Below are 20,560 nucleotides of genomic sequence, written 5' to 3'. Positions count from 1 at the left end.
GTAGTAGGTAGGAAGTAGGCAGACAAGGTAGGAGGTGGTGCTAAGAGAATTCTCTTCTTCTTCCTTTCTTGTTATTGATGAATGGGAAGTTGGATCATGGAGATGGTTGTGAATGAATGAATGTTAATAGTAAGGTTAGAGAGAACAGGTACTAGGTCTCTACTAGGTAGGTATCTACTAGGCTGTAGGTAATCGACGAGTGCTATGTAGGTGGAATGTTTGGAGAGATGAGAAATTCATGGGTTGCTTGGGTGAATGGATGAATGATTGGGTGATGGTTGTGCTTTGCTTTGCTTTACTTTGCTTTACTTTGCTTTGCTTTGCTTTGCTACCAAAGGAGATGTTGAGATGCTGAGATGCTGGGGATTAATACATACTACTACTAATAATACTGCTATTAATGCTACTACTAATACTACCACTAATACTACCACTAAAGAATAAGAACTTTTTTTCTCTTCTTTCTCTTCTTTCTTTTCTTTCTTTTCTGTCTCTCCTCCCTCTTCTCCCTCTTTTCACTAGGGACCGTGGGACCCAAGGAACCTAAGTTTATTAATATTTTGCACGGAGGGCTGGGTCCCGACTCCCTAGCGACGGAAAATACTGTCGCTAGGTACCGGTAGCTATTCTGTACCTGATCTCCTGATATCTCCTGAGCTATAAATGATCATAGTATTCCCCTTCCAGGTTACCGTAACGCATCGCATCGCATCGCATCTCATCTTTCCTCTCATTCTCACGTCTTGGGATGTGCACAGAGGGTGTGATTACTTGATTGATGGACTGCTCGACTGTTTGGGTCTAAGTATCGGTCCTGAGGTCGAAGTATAATAAGGAGGAGGTTGTTCTCACACACTAGGTAAATACTAGGTAAGTGCAGGAACAGATCAATCAATCCTGTTGATTGCTGGAGGTTATATGTTTCGTGATATATCTTTAAAAGTATCCCCTACCACTACTCCTCATTATGCCTAGAGTGATGGAGTCAGGTAAACGCTGGGTTGTCATTAATTGTTAGTTCAGGCACGAGAAAACGACCTAATCATTTTATTACTTGATCGGGTAGGATTAAAGTATGACTTTGTACTTTGACATCAATGCCATCACCAAGGTTGGATGGATATTCTTAACAAAAAAGAAACTTTTATCATTACCTTCATCATCTTCATCGTCTTTATCTTAAGGTCTTCTGTCATTGACTCCCTAGTGTATATATAAGGTAATCCGAGCACATGCACATTTGAAGATATGTACAATCATTCTAACATCTACTATCTACTATCTACCATCTACCATCTACCAATCTACCATCTACCAATCTACTATCTACCATCTACCATCTATATACCATCTATATCTACCATCTACAGCCACCTTCATCCCTCCAACCCATTCCTCTATCAATCACATCACATGAATGTTTTCAACCCCATCGAGTATCCCACATCACATCTTCCCCTCTTCCCTTTTCTTCTCTTCTCTACATCCATCATTATGTATACCCTCATGTATCATTCTTCTTTTGTTCGCTACTGTGACACCAATGATAAACAAAAAAAAATGCACCATTTCTCCATCCTTGAGCATGTGTAGAGTATGCTGGACTCGATAGGTCAAGGGAAACAGAACGTCTACTCCTTTTCCATCCTCGTGCATGACGCTTTTCCCAAAGATCTCTGACCCCTGGTTCCTTTCGGCTGTTGCCCCAAGAGAATTCTTCACCAATCCCAATCCTAATCTCAATCTCAATCTCAATCCCATTTCCAATAATCGAGTACAGAACCTTGAATTCTTTATGATCAATGCCGTGCCGCCAGGAAACATTCAGCCACCCATCCAATCTCCTCGTTTTATTACCTCCAGGGCTACTCCAGCTATTCAGTATGCATTCACCTCACTCACCTCACTCACCTCACTCACCTCACTCCTCCTTCACTTCTTCGTCAAACCCTCACTCTTCTCCCAAGCCAGATTAATTTAACAACTCTACCTCGAACTACCTACTAGACATTAATATCTTTAACATCTCTAACATCTCTCAAATCTCCAATCTCAGACCTCAAACTTAAAAATAACATTTCGCTATCCACAAGACTCTAGAATGCATACTGTACCTAGGTGCTCTGTACATATTTTTAAGGGGCTCGAACTCCACCACCTCGCATTTCTGAAAATCCATCAAATCGGAACCCACAAATACGAATCTTCACCGGACCCGAAATCTTCTCGAATCCCTTTCGACATGACGTCTTTTCCGCATTCCACTAATTTTGGACCATGCGATGGCTGTAATACGAGTTGATACACTTTCTGACTTTTTATTTTGGAACCTTCAACCCACCAGACCTTCACCCAACACCAACCAAACATTAATTCCTCCATTCCAATATCAAAAACACGTGAATTGATCGGCACAGCCTCAAACAATATTTGAATGGGGTGGGATAATGTTTAACTACCTAGTACCCACAAGAAGTCCCTACCACAACCCGTACATACATGCCCATCCAAAATTTCGGGAAACGCGCAAATAAGCCAACGAAATCTCACATCACATTCGTACGATTCCGACAATAGGATCATTCAAATTTCAGACCTCCCATTGCCGTTTTTTTTCATTTTAACCATTTGCTGCTGCTACCTAGACGACCATCCCCAACCCCAGCGTCTAAACAAAACCCTTTTATCCCAAATTTGATACCCGAACCCAAAGCCATCCAGGAGCCTCCAATCTCCTTTTCATATATCTCCTCCTTCACATGTATTAACTTTTCCTGCAGCACTATTGCAACATCGCCATCATTCGCCCGATCAATGGTCCTCGATTGATTATTGTGGATGACATGGACAGCTGTGGATCGGATCAACATCCATAAATCTATTTCGAAGAAACTACCCTTCAACCTTACGACGACTGGCCGGCCCCTTCTCCTTGCACTGTATCGATCGTGGTGTCCATCAAAATTCTCCAGGACCCTGCTTGTACCTATTATTATTCCCTATCCCTACGAAGTAGATACTCACCCGCCGAAGATCCACTTACATTGGAGACTGACTCCATCGCAACATCGAAACTTCTCAACTCCAAACGTACTCTGCAATCCATCCTCGATATTTCGAAGCCAACTCGATATTTTTTGGGTTTGAGGAAACTTGAGAAATTCCTGCTTTTACTTCCAAACATCACATACATGTGTGCACATCATCCCAATTCCATGATCCAACTTGATCCATCTTCATCATCTATTATCAAATCCATGGATCATCTAATCATCCCCTCTCCTATGGTACGAGTCGAATTCGAGATAAAAACTCACCCACTGCTAAACATTAAATGAATATCCTTGATGTCCCCAAAACCACATTCGTTCACTTCCGCCGTCGTCTTCTTCAGCCCTAACCCTAAGTCCTCCACCAAGTCGATGAATAGATGGGATGGATAGATAGATAGATAGATAAATACCATGACGTCGATCCCACTCTCTCATCCTTTCATTGGTACCCAATTTCCCCATGCTACACTATATCATACCATACCATACCTTACCATACTAAACCAAACCAAACCAAGTCACACCAAACCACCACCACCACAGCCTCCTCCCCAAAGCGAATCTGCACCTCTTTCACCTCTTTCCCCTTTCCCTTCATCAAGCGCCCATCCCATCACTTGAGATTCAGATTCGATTCAGATTGAGATTGAGATTAAGATTAAGATACAGAAATATGATGTTGGGAATCCATATATATTTACATACCTAACCGGAGGGAGGCTATACGTAGGAGAAAAAACAGGCCGCAATTGACCACTTCTGAATACTTTAAATAACCCAATTCTTTTTTTTTTTTTTTTCGAATTTGATATAAAATATATATATTAATAATTATTATAATAATTAAGAGGTGAGAATTAATTTTGTCTTTTCAAATTCAAATTTTTAGTTTCTAATTGTTTTTCTGATTCATTTAATTGAGTGGCTCTAGTGAAGATTTAAATGGTCAATTGCGGCCTGTTTTTTCTCCTACGTATAGGGAGGTATATACATATACACATACTTTTGGATGTGTGTATGTTGAAGAGTAGATAGATAGGTAGGTAGGTAGGTAGGTAGATGCTATGATTCTGGATTTGATTCTGGATCTGGATCTGGATATGGGTCTGGGTCTGGTTCTACTGCTATTGCTATTGCTACTCCTATATTATTAGAATATAGAGACTATATAGATACCTACTTATCTATCTATATACATACATACATACATACCATCAAATACAAAAAGGGGGATTGGAAATCATTCGCTTGAATCGTTTCCATAGTGAATTTACAAGCTGGACTTAATGTTCAACACTTATATAATTCATTTTGGATAGGGATGATGATGATTATTGTATTATATTGTATTTGCTTTATCGAATTGAGAATGATTTGTACAAAAGAATGATCTATAATACAGGTTGCTATGCCGCAGGTAAACTCCCTGATGTCATCCAGGAATCAGAAAAGTCTATCGCATTATATCCACGGCCATCTCATGAACAATGCCGAAAGAGTAGCAACCGCCCAATGATGCTTTACTCATTTATTCATTCATTCATTGCCCCTGCTGCTGCATATGCGTTGGTAGATTCCAGCCCGCGTAATCTTGATGAACAAATGCTCTATCAACCGTGGGCACCGACTCCAACACATACTGTAGCGATTCACCCAAATCGTGACTATCACGGAGACTCATACTTTCATCTAGCACAATGTCGACTTCGACGTTGAGTTTATCGCCGGCGTGATATGCTTGCAAACCTTGGATTTGCTTGATGGTACGTGCAAAACGCATGGTGAGGTAGAGAAGAACATTGCGTTCGTCGGCAGTGGCAGCAGCACCAGTGAGATTACGTATGTGACCGGCGGATGTACCAGCCCAGTTTATGATGACGAAAAGGGAAAGGAGAAGACCTCCGAGAGCGTCGAGCCACCATAGTTTAGCGTAGAAGCCGACTAGATGCTTGTTAGATTATTAAGGAGTAGTGAAGATATATGAATAGGCTTACCGAGGGGGAAAATGATACTGAAAATGTTAAAGATAACGTCGGTCATGGCATCTTGGGCAAGTGCTTGGACACTAGAGTTTTTGATAAGACGACACCATAGCCAACAAAGGGCCTTGATGAAGACTGTTGAAGACATGATAACAATGGCTGGTAGGGTGAGCTCGATGATCACACGATCATCTGAAGAGAGTCGATTGAAACACTCTAATGCCACCTGAATGAAAGATGTAACCATGATAACACTGAAGCTATATCGCCATTAAGTTAGCATTTGATCGAAATGAAACCATATCAACTGGAGCGCAATCGAAAGCTATGGGTAGAAGAGGACTTTCTTACACAAGGACACCAATTGGCTCAAGGCGCCGACGGCCAACAGGATACGAATATTGATCTTGACGTTCGATCATTTTGGTAGTGGTAAAAACGATGGCTGTGCTGAGGAAATCCAATGCTGCATCAACAAGACTAGCAAGAACCGAAAGAGAGCTCGTCAAAACAATGACGGCGATTTTACCAGCCAGAAGAACTGTATTGGCTACTAGATTGATGTAAATCGCAATCTGCACAATCCTATCACCACTCTCCACACTGTCGTCCTCCATGCCGGGAATTTCGGGCTTTGGTCCATCGTATTCGCTGTCTTCCTCGGAGAGAAGAAGAGGCGTCTCCTCCGTGACCTTATAGATCTCTCGGGGTGTCCGCTTGATTCTCTTCGGGACAGATCCAGTGCCATTGTCATTACTGGTGGGAGTTTCTGATTCTGGGGGTGTACGCGGTTCTTCTGATATCGTCGTGGGCACTTCAAATCGTCCACTGCATGCATTGTGTTCGTATTCATTGAGGAGATCATGAGGAATTGAAGAATCGAGTAACCGATCAATGTAAATATATTGTTGAATGAGAGAATTGGTTCGTTCGTAGTACTGGCGTCTGTGAGACTTATCAGTTTTTGGTCATAAGGCATAAGGCTGGATGTTTGTGTTTAAGTAACACTTGGAGTGACGTACATCGGCTTCTTCATGCCTTTCAGTTCTTCCTCAGTTTTCCAATATCTCTCCCATTTGTATCGAGGATTGCTATTGCCAATGAGGCGTTGACTGCGCATCTGTGGCCCATTGAGCACAGCACTCAAACGTCTTTCACTGAAATCATCGCGGTCGTCGAATACACTGCGCGGGCGCTCTTCATCATCCAACGAGTCTCGACCTAAGATTGATCCAGACTGCCGGCGCATGGTTACCAACGATCCGTTCGATTGATTCTTGATAAGTTTGGTCAGGGTGCCTTGCCCATGTGTTGCCATAGGGCTTGTGCTTTCTGTACTGAGTGATAACCAGCCGGAGGGTCCTTGGTACCGTCCAATCTTGCCAATTTGTTTTGGCGCGCTCGAAGAGGATGGGGTGTTATCGTCCGTCATTATGTTGATGATAAGTATAAAGGGTCATGAGTTTATATTCATACCGAAGAGTTAAGTTTGTTTGTAAGATATGGTGATCAAACATGCTCGGATCAATGAATCGCAAAGAATCTACAAAAGAACCTACATGGCAAAGAAACTGCCAAAACTGCCAAGCGACGGGGCCATCTTCTTGATGCTGCAGAAACGCGGTTGCCGAAAGCCTCATCCCAACATTCTGAGCAAAGAAATAAGGATGTGCAGTATCTAGCTATAAAACTTGATAACTTGGCTCATGGTCTTGCATTACCTACTCTTTGAGAAAAGTGTTTTGAGGATATATATTCTTACCAAATTATCATGGTGTTTACGATTTTCATTCTACGCATACAGAGTAGAGTTAAGTCCTCGGAAATATCCACTTTTCTACTGCAAGACCAATTCTCACTAAGAGCATTTGTTGCAGAAGTGATGACACCATCAAAAGTTTCATGGTGATTCAGAAACAGAACAGAGAGTAGATGTTAGCAAGTGCGTTTTCAGATACTCTGTTCAAACAGCTCATCATGAGTCAATTGATGAAAAGAGGGTTGGTTCATGAGAAGCAAGCTGCATGTTGGTGGAGCACTTTTTTTCAGCTATATTTTGAAGAGTTGCCTGTCACTCCCGTCTAGCAGTTTGGTTTGTTCATATTTAGGTTTCTTGTTGCAGATACATATAAATACACCTGCCATAGCCTCATACCATACCTGAGCCAGACTAATCAATATTGATTATCTTCGAAAGGGCCAGTAGATTTCATTTCGACCTCGAATGACACAAAAGACGGGTTTGATTGTATCCACATTTCCATATGAGAATGATAGAATGTATTGATGTAGCTATTGATATCTTGGCAAAAAGGGATGTTGAGGTAATGGTAATGGAATGGTAATGGAAATACGAGCGAGTACGCAGTAGGAAGTTCATCAACGATATAATTACGGCCCAACAGTTGGATGTGATGGATGCTATGGATGCGGGCGTACCAATTAGATTCGACAGGTAGGTAGCAATTGTTCCTTGTACCTTACATTCATTCACGAGAGAAAAGGTACCTACCTGTTGAAGCAATCCAAACAAAAGTTACTTGTGTACAATGAATCACTATCATGCACTCATGCACTTATGCACCGACTCTTGAAGGGAGAATTCCTGCACCAACCAACAACTGAACAGATAACCAAACTATCAATACGATTCCAAACAAAATTCTGAAGCAAGTGATTTCTAGTGCTTTACTGATTATCTACATCTCCTCCTCTTCACAAGTGACATGTTTGACAAAAAGCGTGTTTCTGTACTCTGTAGAGGACTAAAGCTTTGGCCATGATGATTTGCGTCCTCTGTAACTATAAGGCAAATCACAAGCATCATCAACGAGCGGGAGGGGGGGGGAGCCGTTGGTTGGGTTTGGGATAAATGAAAATGAAAATGGAAATGGAAATGGACATGGACATGGACATGGAAATGTAAAGTATTTTCAATTTTTACTTTAAGGTTTCACTCTTTTTCAAAGAGCGAAGCTCATAGGGGATACCTTGGTAAGATGTCAGATCTTAATTTTGGATATAATCATCTGAATGTATACTCGTGGTATTTGAAATAATAATCTTATCTTACCTACTGCCACTAGGTATACCAAGCTCTATGAATGAATCCAGATACTGGCTGACCCTGTGAATGTAAAGTTACATAGCTTTCTGTTCCTTTACATCTTACTCATTCACAATTTTACACAGTGGTAAGATTTACAATAATAGAAAATGGTGTGTTGTGTCTCTTAGATGTAAGTAAGTACCTACTCAATAAGTAAAGTAGTACATATGTGAAGCAACATCAAACCAAAATCACTTCATTAATTAGTTTTGTCCTTCCAGTAGAACTGCCTACACTCGTACTGTACAGACACGGAGGTTTGCGGTAAGGCTCTAAGCGATTGTAGAACTGGACTGTCTCCCGAAACGATAAGCATTTCAATGTCATCAAATGTATGAAACAAAATCAACAACCTGCGACCCTCATACAGACACGCTCAGGGTGAATAAGGTTATCTCACCCAACTTTAGAGAGGCACGATATTTTTGATATCTTACCATTCTCATGTAAGTCGATATTATCTTTTTTTGCTTGTTGTTGGTTGGCATAGTGTCTTATTAGGTCTATCTTTGGGCCGTGAAGTCGAAATAGACTCGATCCAGCAGGCAAACTCATTTGGTTTCCAGCCATGCGCTCAACGATATTCACCAATACTTGAACCGACCATTTTTATCGCGGATTTCTAGCCTTAAATACGATTGAACAAGTTTGCTAATACATATCTGTGGTCCCAGATGAAGGAGCGCTTCACAAACGCAGATTCAATAACCCCCCACTCCATCGCGAACGACTCGACTTTAGGCGTGAAAAGATCTACTGCCTCGACCAAGTTTGGAAACAACATCCAACATCCTGTTGGCGCTTATTCTTGAATTACAATACTCGATTCGAAAGGAAATTCTACATCAGGGGCCTGCATCTTCGAAAGCATTTCTTTCGGCTTGTACCAATACTCTCAAGAGCAGTCTGCGGCACAGGTGGAAAGCGCAATCGCAATCCCATTATCGAGATTACCTCATTTCGCCTTTGATTTCGGTGGAATTTCCCCTCCAAAACTCTCAAAACAACGACCATAAGCTCGAACAAAGAACTGCATGTTCGCATAGCTCCCTTACCTACACAGGAATTCAACAAAGTTTCATAGTTATTTTGGAAGTTCAATTAATTCAGCCAATAACTGCTTGCGATCTGGTTGGATATCCGCTGCTAAGCCCCATTGACTTGCACTGCCACCGTGCCTGTAAGGCTCACTGCTATCCTCGACAACCTCGCAGCATTTTGATATTTTTAGAAGGAGCAAACAAACTTTCAACATGGATTTACAACGTGGAAGATCTCCATCTGGAGGTCACCAACATATAAGAAATCATTCTCCTTCTCCACATGCCTTCCAAGATGGTATGAACGGATTAGGCATTGCTTTGGATCCTTCGCGTATCAACAACCACCAACAGTTTCAGAATAACTTTAATCCCCAAAACACAACACTCCCTACTTATGTTGATAACAACGAATTTTTGAATCCAACTCAACAATTTAGTCAAAGTGGACTCGGTGATGCCAATTTTGCACCAAGCCAAACACAGGACTATTCTCAATTTAAACAAGAAGATCAATCATCATTTGCTCCCCCGCAGCGAAGTTTTACCCAAGAGCTTTTAAGTGCCAATTTTGACGGAGACTTCTCATTGTATCCCAATAGTGGACAAAACGAGCAATTTGACCAGTCCTATTTCATGAATGAGCTTGCGCCTCAATCCGGAAATCCATCCATAAATCCTGCAGAGTTGAACATGTCACCCCCCGCGCATACACCAACACCACCAAACTTGTTGCAACCTGATAGCCGATCACCAGCTTCCGCCCACCAATCTCCTTCTTTTAATCAAGGTCCCTTTCAACCACCACCCGGCCATTCACGAAACGCATCACTTGGCCCAGAGAGTGCAGCTTTTCCTTTAGTACATAATCCTGGTGACTGGAGTATGATGCCCCCGCAATTCACTGGCCATCGCAGAACTCCATCCGAATACTCTGATATCTCTTCCGCCGCCCACTCCCCTAATCTAGGTCACCACGATAGCTTTGAAGGAATAGATCAACAGCACTCACCGATGCAACATCCTCAAGACGCAATTTATCAGGACGTTCTTGCAATCGGCTCTTTCTCTTTGACGGATCCAAGTCCTCACGCCGGAATTAGCCCTGCTCATAGTCCTGCAATCTCACCTAGACTCGGACCTCAGCAAATACCAAACATGGATCAACAAAATGCATTCATGCTAAACGCGAACAATGGTTTTCCCTCTCAAAACATTTACACTCAAGGCCAAGAATCATTTCCACAAATGCAACATAACAGTTCTCTAGACATGGGCCAGGCGCAACAGATGGTGCCCCCCGAGATCAATGTCGAGTTCGCCCCAGCATCAAGACAGAACAGTTTCGATCCTCCCAAATCAGCTCTTGACCAAGACGCATTAACTCCACCTGACCGAGGTAAGTTGCATATGTATACTATCTAACGTGATTATAGCTAATTCTTTCAGGTCGTCGTAGGAGAGCTGTCTCGGACCCATATAATAGCCCGCGTCCTCATAGCCCTTCAAACGCCTCTCCTTTGATGAGAAATTCTCTGTCTCCCTTAGGTCATGACTCATCAGCATCGCGCTCATTATCGCCAAATGATCGATCGGGGGCAACTTCGCCTGGTCGGCGTCGACAGTCTACGTCGTCATTACCAAACCGAGATTATATTCTTGGTCTTGCAGATCCTGATTACCAAGCAGTATCATCCGACAATGGCAGTGCAAAGCGAGTGCAAAAACACCCGGCAACATTCCAATGTACCCTTTGTCCAAAGCGTTTTACAAGAGCCTACAATCTCCGCTCCCATTTGCGTACACATACTGACGAGCGACCTTTCGTTTGCACGGTTTGTGGCAAAGCTTTTGCGCGTCAACATGACCGGAAACGTCACGAGGGTCTTCACTCTGGAGAGAAAAAATTCGTTTGTAAAGGCGAGCTGAAGCAACACGGCCAATGGGGATGTGGTCGCCGCTTTGCTAGAGCTGATGCGTTGGGCCGGCATTTCAGATCCGAGGCTGGCAGAATCTGTATAAAACCTCTGTTGGATGAAGAGGCTCTGGAGAGACAAAGATTGTGGCAAGAGCAACGGATGCAAAACATGCATATGCAACAACAGCCTATGGGTCAAGATGCTAATGGTTTTGCCGTTGATTCGAGTGGAAATTACGGCTTACCTGCTGCGCTTCTCGCACAATACCCTGCGCTTGCAAACTTAAGCTGGTCAGAGATTCCTCATGGTGACAATAATATCGATGATGATCATAGTGGTAGAAGCAGTTTCGATGCCAGCGGCTCTGAGTATTATGACGAGGGTGACGATGGAGGATACCTTTCTAGTGGCCCCGGTCCACAACATGGTTACCCTCAACCTCAAATGGCGGACGCATATAATACTGGCTATTCGAGTGATATGAGTGGTCGATAGTCTGTTTGTAATGGTAGTCAGCGCCATGCATACATGCATTGACTTTCTTTTGTTTCTTCACGGCTGTCAAATTCTAGAGGGGACGGGGACTTTTAGGTATTGATGAGAAATTTTCTTTTGGCGCTTTAGATACCACGAATTCTGTTTCTGTTGGGTTTCATGTCATGGCTTCTGCGGTGAGCGGCAGTCGCTTCGTAAGTTACCTTGGTGGAGTTTTCTTTTGATTTTTGAGGTGATTCAAATAGTTGATGCGATCCTGTGAACGTTCCAGGGGACGAATCTAGAAATGATACACTGTTGACATTATTATGCATGATGATTAAGGCGTGTTATATGAGTTTGTGTAATGCATTTGACAGGAATGAAAATGAAAGTGTTGTAGGGATTCCCATGACGAAACAGCATCGATTGGGCGAATACGAGGCAAAAGAGCCGTTTTTAAGTCATGATAATACTCTTATATAGTTGCACAGCCCCATGTGAAGGGATTGAGTCAATAGAGGGAAAATTCGTACTAAAGGATAAGGTGTTCATTAAGCATATCCAACATTCTATAATATAAATATGCTCAGCTTTCTATAAGCGAGCAAACAACTATACTACTCCATTCTTTTATTTACAGTGTTGTACATCCGGATTCGCTGATTTTACAAAGTATAGACCAACTTCTCACCACTAACCTTACCCTCCTTCATAGCTTGCATTCCGCTCAAGATACCCTCGAAGCCCTCTCCAAACTTGTTCAGGGTGACCTTGTGAACCTTGATCTTTCCATCGGCCAAGAGACCGCGGGACATCTCCCAGAAAGTCTTTGCGAACTCGAAGTCCTCGGGCTTGGCGGGGATTTCGTTGGCGCCAAAGGTGAATCTCTCGCCCAGGCAGGTGTAGCCGAGGGTGGATTTGTTCTCGACCTTGGGGTTGTACTTGTGGACTTCTTCGGTGGCGACGGGGAGGAGAGTGCTGTAGACGCCGCCGGCGGAGGACATGGCGGAGACGGTGATCTGGGTGCTGGATCCTTCGGACATGCAGTCGAAGGCGTGCTTGATGTTGTCGTTGGTGAAGTCTTTGATGTCTTGGGAGCAGGTGGGGGAGTTGTAGTCGAAGACTTTGTCGGCACCGAGGCTTTCGAGGTACGCGAAGTTGCGAGGGGAGGCGGTGGTGACGACGGTGAGGCCGGAGAGCTTAGCGTATTGGATAGCGAGGGCGCCGGTGGCGGTGGAGCCGCCGTAGATGAGGACGGGGAATTTGCTCGAGGCGGGGGAGGTGGGGAGGGGGAGTTGGAGGGATTGGTAGAGACCTTGGCCGACGCTGGGAAGGAGTATGTTAGATGGATGGATGGAGGGGTGAATTGGGAAGATTTGAATTGTCTGGAAAACTTACGTTGTGATTCCGACACCGAGGGTAGCGGCTTCTTCGAAGCTGAGGTTGTCTGGGATCTTGATTTGGTTATCACCCTTTGCAGTGATGATGTTTGCGAAAGCTCCGTCATCGTGATTGACCTCGTTTCCTCCGTGGCAGAAACCGCATACGCGATCGCCCTTCTTGAAGTCCTTGGTAACTGCACTTCCGACCTCCTCGACGACACCTGCGTAGTCACATCCGACCTGTAGAGAGAGTCATTAGCATGGTTTGGTAAAGATACAAGAGGTGCATAGACTTACTCTAGCTCCGTTGCTGGTAAGCCACTCAACGTGTTTCCAGTCAGTTGGGTTTAAAGCAACAGCCTTGGTCTTGATCAAGATGTAATCATCTCTAAGTTTTGGGATTGAGGCCTCAACTGCCTTGGCCTCTCCAGGCTTCTGAACGACGATTGCGGTGTTTGATGGCATTTTGGATATGGTATGTTGATGGAAAATACGGTTTTATACTGTAAACGGGGTATATTTGATGTGGAAATGTTCAATTGATATTGTTAAAAGGAATTGAGCGGGGATCAGGACTTCTTTTGAAGTATCCACGACCGGTAGTCTTCAAAGCATGATTGATAATAATCATAATCTAGGAACGGAGCTTGAGCTCATCGAGTGGAGACCGAAAACTTAATTCGATCCTTATTATGGACAAGTTGAGGATGGGAATCGGTGCGGGGGGAAGTTTGTTTGGCTGGAAATTTTTACTCTGATATCACTATGCCCCTCTCTAGCATGGGTTGTCTACGACGTACATGACTACGTAGTCAATGAACAGGTAAAAGGTTAGTAAACAACGTGGTTACCGTCGTTGAACCTCGGCAATGGGGAGTATCTAGCAATTTTACTTTGCGTAAAAATCGTATTTGCAAGGCCTGAGGTGAAACGCATTAGAGACATCTAGCATCTTCTGCGGATAAAAACATCCTCCGCAATGCCTGGTCTTGAAGGACTTGAAATTATCAATCACTGGACTTGAAGTCCGAAAGACTCCACTCTTGTACGGCGATATGATTTCTGTAGATTTGTGTGGTAGTTCTCTGTAGTTTTTGAAAAAAAAAAGAATGTCAAAGTGCTTCTAGAAGGTCGGAGGGATTGTTGACCCGAAAATCTGTGGACTGTTTTAAACTTTGGTTCATTATCAAGCAAAAGAGAAAGGAAAAGTACTCGAATAGTATAAAATAGTATGAACTTTCCATTTACAAAAACATGAAATATACGAAGATAAACGCGGTATATATCAAAATAAAAGTTGAACACGATGACTTCATGTTACTTCAGGCTGAAAATAAAAACCATGAAATTGGGACGAATGGTTGCGAGCTAAGCGACCTAAAGTAGACTTACTTAAGTGATGGTGTGGATGGTGATTTATCTCATTACTTACCTACCTACCTATCTACCTGGGTAGATTCATCATGTGTTCAAGAGAACTTTTGAACATCATACCCTCGATACCCGATACCCAATTTCTTGTGGGTGCGACTGACACGGTGACGGCTCTCAATATGGCCGGATGGATATGAGGACTCGTGAACTCTGCGTTGAATTTGGGGTTGCCTTGATTGCCTCGTTTGTCTCTTTCTGCTTCTCTCCCCATATATCTCGAGTTCAAACTTGACTCGGGAATGGACCTTTCTCAATGCATTGGGTGGAATCGTTTGCAGTTTTGTGGTTTGCATGATAAACATAAATGAATCAAAAGATTTTGGCCCTTCTGATTACTAGATACTGGTAGATGTCCTCTCTATACACAAATCCAGCCTCGATAGCGTACCGATTTCTGATGACTCGGACCAAAGAAGAAAAAGCAGATATTAAAGATACGTCGGTACCCGCGGTTTGTTATACTTTGCACATCCCTCAAACGAATCAGAGTGTTGTTTTCCCACGATACATCACATTTCTAGTTGCCACCTCGTCCCAATTTCGAAAATATGCAGTGTCACCAGCCAACCAAACCCATGGCTAGGAAAGCAAAATACCTAGTAACATCCTCTTATGCATGAAGCCAATTGTAGAATGTAATTTGATGGAAATATTCATATCCTTTCTACTTTCAACCAGCGCTTCCTTTGTGTGGCTTTTCATCTATGCTTTCTTCTCTTCACCCTCCCTCAGCCTCTCGATGCGAAGGAGGACGGACTGCGCAGGAAAGATACCGCGTATGTGCCCTTGTGTGGTCGCACTTCCATTCATTCTCTTGATCCCAGTTCTTCATACTTGATGTCAAGAAGCGGTGTAGCCAAGTACGCCTACTTACTGTAGGTATTATTCGTAAATACGTCGAAGAGTCTCAAACAGTGGAGAAGAATGAGATGGCGATGGCGAAAAGGTGTCCAGGGCCAGAACTAATGAAGAGCGAGCCTGGCCTGAGATGATGGTACGACAGACCAAACTGACAATTGACAATTGACAATTGACAACAACGATCGATACATACACAATTGACCCTCGACCACGCTCACTGGACAGTACGTGATTATGTGTACATTTTATTGTATTTTTATTATATTTTATGTAAATATGATCATTCGTTAAAACCAACGACAAGAGTCAATGCTGGCTGTACAACCAACTACTACTTACTACCTTTACCTCACAGATGAATTATCCCAAGTCATACCAATCATTATCCATTACCCACACCACAGCACGCTTGCCACAGATCTACCTGCCCTACCGATTTAACTTGGGCCTATTAGTTACCTGTCCGCTCCTGCTTGTACCCGCAACCTCTACGAAGCACAAGTAAAAAGTGGAAACTTTACCAGTCATCGTGTGTTCTTCTTGTCCCATTCGACAACTGCAGGTGTGTGAAGGCGTACTTGCACAATGCATAACCATAACTGTACATGGCTCTATTAGTGTCATCCAATGCGAGAATCTTGTTCCCTGAAGTATCGTTGGTCAATGTAAACATCCCTTTTGTCGGTCTAAATCCATCTTTTGGTCTATTCTTTGGAAACTCTTTCACCTCGAGAATGATTTACTTTTTCAGATGAACATATATATATATATATAAACGTCGAATGTTTTACATCTAGGTACATTGAAGTGGCACGGATAGGGGTCTTGATAAGGCTTTCTTTGGGGAGGGGATCATCACTCTCAGCGCAGATACCTGATTGAATGTCTCAGAATTAACGCAGGATACAAACGACCAGGGCAATATTCAACGTGTGACCACGTCCGAAGTTCTCCTCGTACCCTACATACCATACCATATCATACCCTCTTTGAACTGATCTACTAACTACATATTAACTCTCACCTGGCAATACTGTTGAATTGTACTTGTATCCTCTCAGCCTTATTCAATTTGCTTTTCTTTCCTTCCGAAATCTCTCTTGCCCTTCTGCCACGCATTCGAAGCGGATCCCACTTTGCCAGCCCCCCTTCAGATTGCGCTCACGCCGAGTACCACACAGTTTCGATGAATTTGACCTCTTCTTGCCATAACCAAATTTTGAACGCCCACAATGGCAGCGGTTGAGGTTTTGTTGTACGGAAGCGATTGTGGATTGAATACGACCTTTCCTTGGACGATTGGATGGGATGAGGGGGATATTCGCATAAGGCTGAGATTCATTGCAAAGGCTTGGGAGGCTTCGCAGACACAGACAGATATATGGCATTCGGGATTGGTATGCATACAAATAATTTCTATATGGTTTCAATTCTACGTCTGCGCCCAAATCAGGCTGGCGCAGTGCAACTGGTGAATTTATGCAATGGTCGCGAGCACCATGGACGAGATTAGAAATGACCCAAGCCCACTGCATATATTGAAGTTCAAGCAGCCCATGTGGGAACTATTTGATTTCCATTTATTTGCAAGACATCAAGTCGCAAAGTAGCGACTTTTGTGCTTGGGTTGTTTTAGTATTTTCGACATAGATTTCTAATATCGTTTGTAGGACGAGAACCTCCATCCGATACAAGCCAGTTCCCGCAGGCGAAGAAACGAAAGATTGAGAATCGCAACCTTGCTACCAAGGTGGCATTGTCATGGATCTGCACAAGGCGACGAAGAGAATACAGTAGACCTACATGGTACTACTTCACTCGCCAAATCACAGTCGCAAGACTATATCAAACACCCCGCTACCCCTATAACCTCGCGAGAAAGAATTCTTGAACCATTGCCATTCGACGATCCTAGATTAAACCCCTCTGTCGATTTCAACTTCCAAGATGGATTTAAGGTGGCTGCGAAGGGTAATAAGAAGAAGAATGCAAAGAACAATGCGCCAGTATACAAATCCAAGGACGACGATGGAGATGATGGTATGAAGAAGAATGATAATGATGGTAATAATGGCGATGCTGGAGCTAATGGGAGTGGTTCTGGCAATGGGAGAGATGACAGAAAGGAGGAGGAGAGAAGAGAAGAGGAAAGGCGAGAGGAAGAGAGAAAAGAGGAGGAACGAAAAGAGGAAGAGAGGAAAGAAGAGGAGAGGTTAGAGGCAGAGAGGATAGAAGAGGAGAAAAGAGAAGAAGAAGAGAGGAGAGAGCAGGAGAGAGAGGAAGCAAAGAAGGTTGCTGAGCGGGCCACCAAAAACATACCGGACAGCTACACTATAACGGCTAAGAAAGAGAAGAAGAAGAAAAAGGGAAGAAATGCCGAGCCGGAACCAGACCCTCTTCCACCTCCGCCCCCTCCCGCTCCCGAGATAAAGATTGCTGAAACGTTTGACGACATCAGATTGGATGATAAACCAAAGCCCGACCTGAATGTAGACTCTGGTGGAAGTACTGTAAGCCCAAAATTACCCGGCGTTCTAGGTGGCTGGGGCAGTAGTTGGATTACTGGTGTGTCTAAATGGGGTATTGGAAGCGCAACAAGCGCAAGGACACCATCTCCAGTGAACAAGGCCACCGCGGATGCCAACAATCCTTGGAGTAATGAACGTGGTAAGCCCGAAAATCAAGGCCTGGGATTTACATTCGGTGCCCTTGGCCAGGAGGAAACTAAACGCAGCTTAACAGATTCCCGAAAAATCGAAAAGAAGCCCGAGCCAAAGCCTGAACTAAAGCCAGACCCTATTCCAGAAGAAGATCTTGGGTTTAACATCGGTCTTTCCAAGAAAGAAGAGAAGAAGAAGAAAAGTAGAGGCACCGTAGCTTCTGCGATAAATAGGTTTGAAGTGGCCCCCAAAGAAGAACCCAAAGTGGAGCCCCCAAAACCCATCAATATTCCTGCCTCGGACGACGCTGCTTGGGATGCTTGGGGTGCTACAAGCAAAAAGATGAAAGGTAAAGCAGCCAATGAACCCCCAAAAATGGAAGCCGTAGTCGAGCCTGTTGTGAAGCCTCTCGTAGAACCTATTGTAGAGGAGAAATCACCTACTCCCCCTCCTGAGCCTGCCCTTGTGGAAGAAGCCTCAAAGTCTGGAACAATATCCAAGAAGACCAAAAAGATAAAGGAAAAACTTGCTGAAACATCAAAACCAGAAGACTCGCCTCCACCGGATCCTATACCCGAGCACGAAAAAGACCTAGAGCCTGATCCTGTTCGTGAATGGGCGGAAGAGGAAGAATCCATCTCTGCTTGGGGCAATACCAAATCGGGTAAGAAAAAAAAGGGGAAGAATGCAATTATTGACGAACTGCCAAAAGTAGAAGAACCACCGCCAGTCATTGAACCACCGGAGCCCGAACCTGTAATTGAGGACAACAAAGAAGAAGAAGAAGAAAAAGAAGAAGAGGGTGGCTGGGGATGGGGACTTAGTAAAAAGGAAAAGAAGAAGAAGAAGAAAACTACGGAAGAGTCGCTTCCTCCCTCAGAGCCCGCAAGAGAACCCACACCAGAACCCGAACCCGAACCTGTACCGGAACCGGTAATCGAACCACCACAACCCGAACCGAATTGGGGAGCCAAGGTGTCCAAGAAAGAAAAGAAGAGGAAAGGTAAGAACGCTGTTGTGGAACCTGAAGTTGTGAGGGCACCGACACCGCCGCCGCCTGAACCTGAACCAGAGTTAGAACAAGATGAACCTGCAGAGGAAACTCAAGCATGGGACTCATGGGGACCTGGTAGTTCTACAAAGGACAAGAAAAAGAAATCCAAGGAGGAGAATTTGCCAACTGCTCCAGCGAATGGTGGCTTTGATTGGGGGTTTGATAACAAAGAAAAAGATGAGGAGCCACTTGAAGAAGAATTCCAAGATCCAGAACCCGAACCGGCCCCGAAATCTGTTGAATCTGTAGGTATTTGGGGTGCTCTTACCTCGAGCAAAAAGAAAGATAAAACCTCGAGCAAAGAGAAGGACAGGATCTCTAGCAAGGACAAAGACAGGAAGAAGAGCAAGAAGAGCTCTGAGGAACCCAGAATCATTGATGACTATGACGAGCCTATACCCGCACCGGCTCCTGACCCACCTCCAGCTGTTATGGATGATTTCAGCTGGGGATTTGCTTCTACTTCCAAGAGAGACAAAAAGAAGGGGAGCAAAAATAAAGAGCCTTCGCCTGAGCCTGAGAATAAGCCGATATATGAAGCCATAGAACCTGCAAACCATGATGATGACTGGATGAATTGGGGACAAAATACCAAGAGTAAAGAAGAATCTCTACTCCCTGTCGACGAGTTTGATGAGCCCATGTCACCTCCACCGGTACCAGACGCCCCACCTGCTGTTGATGATTTCATGGGATGGGGCTCTTCTTCGAAAGACAAGAAGAAGAAAAAGAACCTTATTGAAGAACCTCCCAAAGCTGAATCATTCAAGGACTCTAAATTCGATGACTTTTTTAGTCCGGTTTCATCTAAACCAGCAGTTAAACTCACCAAAAAAGAACAGAAGGATGCGGATAAAGCTAGAAGGAAAGCTGAAAAAGAGGAAGCTGAACGAAAATTGATAGAAGAGAAAGAGGAAGCAGCTAGATTGAAAGCTGAGGAACAAGAGAGACTTGAAGCCGAGGAGCAAGAGAGACTTGAGCAAGAAAGACTCGAGGCCGAAGAGCGAGAAAGGGTCGAAGCGGAAGAGAAAGCGAAGGCCGAAAAATCCGAATCCGAATCCGAACCAGAGCCTCCCAAAAACGATTGGAGTTCAATATGGGGTCTTGCCTCAGGTAGTAAACCAGACAAAAAGAGTGAGAAGAAGAGCAAGAAAAAGAATATCCTTGAGATTGAAGCTCCTCCTCCAGCCCCAACACCCCCAGCAGAACCCGAAACAGATAACCTGTGGGGCTTTGGATCTTCATCAAAGAAATCCAAATCCAAGGAGAAAGAATCCCCACCTGTCAAACTCAGCAAGAAGGAACAGAAAGAAGCTGACAAGGCAGCCGAGAAAGCCAGAAAAAAGGCTGAAAAGGAAGAGGCTGAAAGGAAATTGAAAGAAGAGCAGGAAGAGGCAGATAGGTTGAAAGCTGAAGAGCAAGAGAGACTCGAAGCCGAGGAGCAAGAACGAATCGAAGCTGAAGAGCAAGCGAGAGTCGAGGCTGAGGCTTTGGAAGCCGAAGAGCAAGCTAGGATTGAAGCTATAAGATTAGCAGAAGAGGCTGAAGCAGCCAAACCGAAAGTCAAATTGACAAAGAGACAACAGAGA

General features: G+C 43.9%; 7 protein-coding genes across 7 annotated transcripts; 2 read left to right on the top strand and 5 right to left on the bottom strand.

Moving 5' to 3' along the window:
* Window positions 1–2,615: 2,615 nt before the first annotated feature.
* EAE97_003186 (uncharacterized protein) lies at window positions 2,616–3,069 on the bottom strand (the record flags this gene model as incomplete). The annotated part of the gene is made up of 2 exons (XM_038873698.1): window positions 2,616–2,976; window positions 3,044–3,069. The coding sequence occupies 2 exons, from the start codon at window positions 3,067–3,069 to the stop codon at window positions 2,616–2,618; spliced, it is 387 nt and encodes a 128-aa protein (XP_038735561.1).
* Window positions 3,070–3,323: 254 nt separating this feature from the next.
* EAE97_003185 (uncharacterized protein) lies at window positions 3,324–3,667 on the bottom strand (the record flags this gene model as incomplete). Its single annotated transcript, XM_038873697.1, has 2 exons — window positions 3,324–3,521; window positions 3,578–3,667. The coding sequence occupies 2 exons, from the start codon at window positions 3,665–3,667 to the stop codon at window positions 3,324–3,326; spliced, it is 288 nt and encodes a 95-aa protein (XP_038735560.1).
* Window positions 3,668–4,593: 926 nt separating this feature from the next.
* Window positions 4,594–6,467, bottom strand: EAE97_003184 (uncharacterized protein; the record flags this gene model as incomplete). The annotated part of the gene is made up of 4 exons (XM_038873696.1): window positions 4,594–4,994; window positions 5,048–5,295; window positions 5,387–5,980; window positions 6,058–6,467. 4 exons carry the CDS (start codon window positions 6,465–6,467, stop codon window positions 4,594–4,596), a joined length of 1,653 nt encoding a protein of 550 aa, XP_038735559.1.
* Window positions 6,468–8,333: 1,866 nt separating this feature from the next.
* EAE97_003183 (uncharacterized protein) lies at window positions 8,334–11,934 on the top strand. The gene is made up of 3 exons (XM_038873695.1): window positions 8,334–8,590; window positions 8,819–10,583; window positions 10,634–11,934. Exons 2-3 carry the CDS (start codon window positions 9,398–9,400, stop codon window positions 11,596–11,598), a joined length of 2,151 nt encoding a protein of 716 aa, XP_038735558.1. The 5' UTR covers window positions 8,334–8,590; window positions 8,819–9,397; the 3' UTR covers window positions 11,599–11,934.
* A 194-nt stretch (window positions 11,935–12,128) lies between these two features.
* EAE97_003182 (uncharacterized protein) lies at window positions 12,129–14,194 on the bottom strand. The gene is made up of 3 exons (XM_038873694.1): window positions 13,260–14,194; window positions 12,979–13,202; window positions 12,129–12,906 (listed from the first exon to the last, which is right to left on the bottom strand). The coding sequence occupies exons 1-3, from the start codon at window positions 13,425–13,427 to the stop codon at window positions 12,246–12,248; spliced, it is 1,053 nt and encodes a 350-aa protein (XP_038735557.1). The 5' UTR covers window positions 13,428–14,194; the 3' UTR covers window positions 12,129–12,245.
* A 90-nt stretch (window positions 14,195–14,284) lies between these two features.
* On the bottom strand, window positions 14,285–14,689 carry EAE97_003181 (uncharacterized protein; the record flags this gene model as incomplete). The annotated part of the gene is made up of 2 exons (XM_038873693.1): window positions 14,285–14,339; window positions 14,457–14,689. The coding sequence occupies 2 exons, from the start codon at window positions 14,687–14,689 to the stop codon at window positions 14,285–14,287; spliced, it is 288 nt and encodes a 95-aa protein (XP_038735556.1).
* Window positions 14,690–16,489: 1,800 nt separating this feature from the next.
* On the top strand, window positions 16,490–20,543 carry EAE97_003180 (uncharacterized protein; the record flags this gene model as incomplete). The annotated part of the gene is made up of 3 exons (XM_038873692.1): window positions 16,490–16,654; window positions 16,928–20,446; window positions 20,505–20,543. The coding sequence occupies 3 exons, from the start codon at window positions 16,490–16,492 to the stop codon at window positions 20,541–20,543; spliced, it is 3,723 nt and encodes a 1,240-aa protein (XP_038735555.1).
* Window positions 20,544–20,560: the final 17 nt, after the last annotated feature.

Source organism: Botrytis byssoidea (assembly GCF_014898295.1).
Source record: "Botrytis byssoidea strain MUCL 94 chromosome Unknown BBYS_005, whole genome shotgun sequence".
Lineage (NCBI taxonomy): Eukaryota > Fungi > Ascomycota > Leotiomycetes > Helotiales > Sclerotiniaceae > Botrytis > Botrytis byssoidea.
Note: the sequence above shows the minus strand (reverse complement) of the source record. Positions and strands in the feature narration are given on the sequence as shown.